General features: G+C 53.9%; 1 protein-coding gene across 1 annotated transcript; it reads right to left on the bottom strand.

The window, feature by feature from the left end:
- Window positions 1-326: 326 nt before the first annotated feature.
- On the bottom strand, window positions 327-3,753 carry SHISA2 (shisa family member 2). Its single transcript, XM_054271818.1, has 2 exons — window positions 3,459-3,753; window positions 327-1,412 (listed from the first exon to the last, which is right to left on the bottom strand). The coding sequence occupies exons 1-2, from the start codon at window positions 3,751-3,753 to the stop codon at window positions 859-861; spliced, it is 849 nt and encodes a 282-aa protein (XP_054127793.1). The 3' UTR covers window positions 327-858.
- Between the last annotated feature and the right edge of the window lie 2,736 nt (window positions 3,754-6,489).

Below are 6,489 nucleotides of genomic sequence, written 5' to 3'. Positions count from 1 at the left end.
GGGAGGTTGAATCAGGCTTGTTTGGAATCACAGTCTGACCTTCCTCTGCCAAGGCAGGTTCAGTTCAGACACTGCCAGCTGTACCAAGAGCTTTGCTGAGTGTCACAAAGAGCAAGCACCTCATACCCTGGTTTTAGTAAAACGCTCACAAAGATAAAGTCTGTGCAAACCACTACTGGGTACTGATCTTGACACAAAACCAAATTAATGAAGGGTTTCAAGTGCACTGGAAAGAAGAGCAGAATAATTCACTCTTCCAATTCCTACAAAATACAAGGAAAATTGGTCTTTGCAAGACCAAGTTTCTGGTGGCATTTCACCCCAAAGTGGGTGTGTGTCAGAAGCCATGGTGGCTGGGCACAAGGGATTGCACTGCTCGGCCCTCAGTTGTGATTGTCTGTGAAGCAATGGGAAACGTCATTACGGAGCTGGGAGCAGAGAGGTTTCTGAAGTACCGCGGTCTGGTACAGTGGAACAAAACTCTTTCTAGAATTAATTAGGCAAATACTTGTGACCATGTCATACCTGAAGGGCACTTTACGGCTCCGACATTTATCTCATGAGCACAGTGATCTGAAATACATATGCATTTCCAGCGTAATCCTTCGCCGCCGTAAATCACGCGCTGGAATGAGAGCGTATCTGGCAACGTTAATTCCGAGATATCATCCTTACAGTTCCTGGCAACAGACCCCGATGAAAATAAATGGTTTATAAACACTGTCTGACATGCATGAGCCTTTCAAAATTATTTACAAGTGGTATTCTGGGAGCTTTGTTCCAAGGAAGTATTTCTCCTCCGTTCAGTTCAGATACTGAAACTGGCAGGGTGGGGATGGGGAGGGGAGGGCATCAGCGCTACACAGTCACAGCCGGGTACATCTTCTGCTCGCTGTTGGTGTGTGGGAAGGGAGACTGGATCTGCCTGTAGCCGCCCTGCAGGCCGTCCAGGAAGGGGGGCACGGGGCTCAGCGGCATGGGGTCGTGCTGCACGGCGTAGCCCACGTACTGCGGGTGCAGGTACTGGCCCTGGTGCGGCACGATCTGCGTGGCCTGCTGGCAGTTCAGCACCGAGAAGTTCGTGGGCATGTTGACGTAGACATTGTTCATGGTCCCTTCCGGCAGGCAGCAGTTGGTCTGGGACCTCGTCGGGGGAGCTCTGGCCCCCGAGTTGGCGCTGGAGCTGGAGCTGGCAGCCGTGCTCGACTGGCGGGAGGAGGAGCCCCGGGAGGTGCTGGCACTTGGGATCATGGGGATCGTCTCCATCAGGCGGGTGCCCGCAGGGGCTCGGCTCTGCTGGGGCTCCTGCTTGGGCCGCAGGCACCTGCAGCAGCACGCTGCCACCAGTGACCCCAGGATGATGAAGGCGACAAACACAGATCCCACGATGAGGAACGGCACGTAGATGGGCACTGCGACAGCAAGGAAAACATGGTCACCATGGGCCAAGGACAAACCTCAGCAATCCCCCCTCATCCAAGCAGAGCCCACTTCCTCCCAGCACAGGTCAACACAAGCAGAGCATTTTATACCAGAATGATGAAAAGGGCTGTTAAACCCAATGGCTTCTATTTCTCTCCTATTGGTGACGGTCTAGGTCACAGCAACCACTGCTCCACATTTCATCAAATCATGTCTCCAATACGTCCTACTGGAACAAACAGGCACGATACAGCTGGGTTTGAACAGTGCCTTAGGGAGATACTTTGGGGCAGGATCCCTGCTGAGGGCTCAGGATCACGGGGCAGTCAAACCCTGGTGCCACACGACATCGCTCTCCACCACCAGCCCACTCTGGCTGTTGGCAGCCCGCTGGGGCAGGGTGACAGCCAGGCAGCAACCAGACAGTAATCACAGGGCCTCTGGCACCCCACAACTCTGGGGATGAATGTCAACCTGCTCTGCACTTCAGCCCCAGGTATAGGGAGAAACCACAGAGCAGGCAGTGCAGAAACAGCACCATGCTCCAAAGGGGCAGCATTCCTCCTTGTGAGGCCTAATGACGGGACATCAGGGCAGGAGGACTGAGGGTGGGCAAGGGGTGGGAGCAGAAAGTATGGATGATGCTCACTGGAGGCATCACGAGCCGCCAAGGATGGTAAGCATCATCCTTGGAAGAATCTGGGCTACACATACAGATTTCACAGAATACACCTGAGTTGGAAAGGACACACAAAATCATTGAGTCCAACTCTTAAGTGAATGGCCCATACAGGGATCAGACCCACAATGGTGTTATACAAGCGCCATGCTCTATCCAACTGAGATAATCCATTCTGCAGTCCCAGGGAAAAAGCTTTTTTCTCTGCCTCAGTAAGAAATGCGCATGGATATATCCACAAATAACAAAGGGAAGGTGTCTCCCTTCAGTGCTTGTGAATGCTCTCAGCAACATGCCTGGAGTTCATCATTTCCACCAAAACCTGGCAGCTCCAAGACTCAGGCAGGGCTTTGGATCCCTGCTTGACCCTGTCTGACCCTGCTAAGGCAGCCACTGCTAATGACCTACAAGTTAATCAGTGCCAGCACAGGGCAATGGCCCCCAAACCAGGAAAGCAATAAATTTTAAATAGAAAAATTGTTACAAAAATGCATTGTTCTCAGAACTGGTGGGGGGTTATCTGTCTGCTCAAGTCAGAATGTTTCCTGGCACAGCTGGTGAGATGAAGCGAGTTACAACCAAAAGGCCACTTCTCCTCCATCACTTTAGTGCTTTTAAACAAAAGGCTGTAAAACATCATCTCCACTTCTGCACTTGGCGCTACAGCAGCTCTCGAGCAGGTGCACACACTTGCTCCACACTGTAATGTGCAAGTTTTCCCGGAGTAAATCTGTCCTAATTATAACATCACTTCAGGCTACTTCTCCCGCACTCAGCACGTGTGGATGGCAGCAAGGGTGCTGGGGAGCCACCGGGGCTTTTTTAAACAGCAGTAGAAAGACTTGAGTTTATCCTTGAAATTCAATCTTGTAAAACCAGTCCTAAGTGGGGATATCAGAGCTGAAAGAACATACACAATTACAGTGGGGACCAGCCAGAGTCCTTTTGAAATATCCTGTTACTTTTTCTGATCTGCTCATGGGGGTTGTCTCATTTTTCCTTGCCTTTTCAATGGGGAGCTCAACCACGGCTGAGGAGCCCGTTCAAAGCGGCGGCAGAGCTGTGCCAGGCCCAGACGGCTGGCCCGGGACCCAGGGGAGTGGTGTCACCTGCTCTGAGAGAGACGTGGCTGGGATTTCCAGCAGCAAGGGCGGGAAAGGCAGGCCTTCACTGGGCACTCCTCCCGTGTAAGAGCCCGGCCAGCGCCGGCTCCGTCCGTGCTGCCCCACCACTCGACGGAGGGGCACCGGCGGCAAGGGGGGAAGGGGCGGGCAGGAAGATCGCCGCGAACCCGCGACGGCTCCCGCCGAGCCGGAGACACCGCGGGGCCGTCCTGGCCGGGCCGGGGCCGCCTCACCTGCCGCGCCGTCGGGGCCGTCCTTGCCGGGGCGGCCCGGCTCGCCGCCGCCCTGCCGCCGGTCGTTGTCGCAGGCGCCCTGGTCGAGGCGCGCCTCGGCGCTGGAGCAGCAGTACCGGAGCGCGCAGCTGCCGCAGCAGATGGTGGCGTCGCCGCCGTCGAAGCGCTCGGGGCACTGGAAGCCGTCCCGCCAGCCGCCCTGCCCGTCCAGCCAGCCGTGGCAGTACTCGCCGCTGGCCGCGGCCCCCGCCGGCAGCAGCCAGCCCAGCGCTGCCAGCAGCAGCCAGCCCCGCATGGCGCCGCCGGGGGGGCGGCCGCTCCGTCAGGGCCCCGCCGCGCCGGGGCAGCGCCGCCCGGCCCCCCGGGGCAGGCAGCCGCCGCGCTGCGGGGACTCTGGCCGCGGGTCCCGCCGCCGCCGCATGCCCGGGGCCCGCCCGCGGGGTGCGGAGCCGCCGCCCGGGGCGCACCGGCGGAACCGGGGGCGCCGCTACTCCGCTCTCGCTCCCCGCCGGCTCGCCGCGCCCTCCTCCACGCCCATGGGCGAGGGACGGCGGGAGCCCGCGATCCTCCCACGGACGGAGCGGGTCGGGCGCGCCGAGCCCACAGCGCGCTGCTCCCGGTACGCCCCGTCCGGCGCCGCGCCCGCACAGCGCGGGGGGCGCCGCGCCCGCACTTATAGGCGGTGGGGGCGGTGCAGCGCGCATGCGTCCGCCCCGCCCGACGGGGCGGTACCAGCGCGCGGGCGGCGGTGGCGGCAGCGGGCGGGGGGCGGCAGCAGCCGGGCACCGGGGCTGCTCCGGGCACCGACACTGCTCCCGGCACCGGCACCCGAGACAGCCCCGCAACGTGTACTTGCCGCACGACTTGTTAAAAGTCAGTGGCAGCCGGAGGCCGGGCACTAGGATGCGCCTTCAGCTGCTGAAGTGTCAATAAAGTCTGTGGTTTCTCGCTCCCTGTGAGACGGCTGTCGTGACACCAACCACAACTCTAGCTTACAATGCATGGCATCAAGTAAAAAAATACTTCTTTTAAGAAAAAGGCACAAACACGGAAGCTCCGATAAGTAGCACTGTTTCTAAATTCCGCTGTAAAGGCAGATCACTGGGAGGAAGGTGACTGCAAAGCGTTGTGTATTTCACTCTTTCAAGCTTTTCTTCTTCAATTTAGTCATTGCCCTTCTCCCTCCATCTTGATCCCCTCTTTTGTTCACATTTCAGCCAGTGTTTGACAGCTACGGGCTTTCACTGAATTGCTGCTCTGGAGCACCAGATTCTGGTCAAATTCGGGACCAGGTAAATGCATTCTGCCCCTCAGCTTCGCTGCTGCTCCCAGGGAGTCCTTTTCCAGCCGTGGCCCTTCTGCAGCTCAGCCCATGGCGGGAGCTGTGCTGCTGCAAGGGCAGGGTGCAGAGGTGGTCCCACACACCTCATACCTTACCTACCTCAGAGACGATTAGTAACCCGGAGCAGCTAACCTTTGGAAAAGTTTGCACTTACCACGATGGAAATGGGGCGGCAGCACCACAGGTTTTACATCACCCAATCAGCACAGCTGGGTGAGTGAGAAGAAACTTGCAGTGATTCAGCTGATGGGGTCTGAGATGCTCCATCTCAAATCCTGAGTAGCAGCTCCCCAGAGCTGTCAGCTCCAGCACGAGGAGCCCCCCACAGACAGTCCTGGACAGTGACAGGTTTTGTACACTCAGCCCATGTCCCCCACAGCACCCACTGCTCAAGATACCCCCATCAGTGATGGGGCACAGGGAGGGAAGAGGATTGCCTGGGAAAGGAATTAGAACCATGAGCTCCTGCCAGTGACCTGTCTTTGGATGTCTGGCAGCCACAAGTGGCAGCACAGCAGCTGTTAAATGCCTACATTCACAGAGGTCTTCCTACAAGATCATTTTCCTTGAATCTGGGTTAGACACACATTTTCATAATAAGAAAAGCAGCCTCTTGATTCTTTTTTACGTGGCAAGAAAAATATTTTCCCAGTCCCATCCTTTTAGTTGATGGTTCACTGATACTCAGTAAGGTGGTTCTCTTTCAATAGCAAAACCAGACTACGAGAAGAGAGGTGAAAAGCAGACTATCTAATCTAATCTGCACTCCAAGTTAGGAGTCCTGATCATAACAAAATACCAGCACCAGATCCCCTGCAGAGATTATCTGGAGCAGGTACTTTATATATTCAAGCACAGGATTTGTCTCAACTTGCCTGGATAACAGCAGAGATAATAGTGTACCTCATTATGCTTTTGTGAAACTTAAAACATTTGGCACTTTGCAAAATGCTTTAGATCCTGTTTAGCAATAGACTAATTAGTGGAGTTTGGGGTGGTTTTTTCACTGTCTTTACAAGCTGATCAGGTAATATCCCTGCGATTTAAATTTAAAAGCACACAAAAATCCAGAACCAAAATATGTGGAACCACATAAATATAGCAAGTCTTTCCTACTCTGTGACTTTTTCACCTGCTTTCCCATGTCAAGCAATCTCATTATATTAGTTCAATCTATTTCAATGTAAAATAAACCTATCTCAGATTTGTAGGACACCAAACACATCATATCCCATCAAACTAAGCATAGTGCAGCTTTTAGATATAATTAAAATAACATATAGATGGTGGAGTGGGAAAAGATTTTAAAATCCTACATGTATTCAGTAATGATCACATAATCAACAAATCTCTATTATCTGCTTAAACTTTCTTTTTTTTTTTCCTACCAGTCTCTGAATTTGTAATACTAGTACCAGGTTTCGTTTTCTGAGGCCTTAGGATCAGTAGAAATGTTCTTTGTCATTTTCCAGCCAAATGCATGATATCAGGAAAGCAAATAAATGTTTTATTTTGGGAATTTGAAGAACTCACCTGCTGTTCTGCTAGTCCTGAAAAATTGTCTCTCTTAGAGCAGTGAAAATAAGACTTAAAAGCACTTCTGCTTGTTGTCTGAAAGAGGTGAAATGCATTTTCCACGTCATTTTTAACACTCAGAGCTGCAAACTGCCTGTGCAGCAGTGTAGGGGC

This window comes from Melozone crissalis, unplaced genomic scaffold, assembly GCF_028551555.1.
Source record: "Melozone crissalis strain CALT ecotype California unplaced genomic scaffold, PUWL_Pcris_2 ptg000013l_1, whole genome shotgun sequence".
In the NCBI taxonomy this organism is placed as follows: Eukaryota; Metazoa; Chordata; class Aves; order Passeriformes; family Passerellidae; genus Melozone; species Melozone crissalis.
The sequence above is the reverse complement of the archived record's forward strand: the minus strand, read 5'-3'. Positions and strand labels throughout refer to the sequence as shown.

Coding starts and splice junctions, on each gene's coding strand:
- SHISA2 (XM_054271818.1), bottom strand. CDS start 3,753: ATGCGGGGCTGGCTGCTGCTGGCAGCGCTGGGCTGGCTGCTGCCGGCG. Junction 1,413..3,458: donor CGGCCCCGACGGCGCGGCAG/GTGAGGCGGCCC, acceptor TTGCTGTCGCAG/TGCCCATCTACGTGCCGTTC.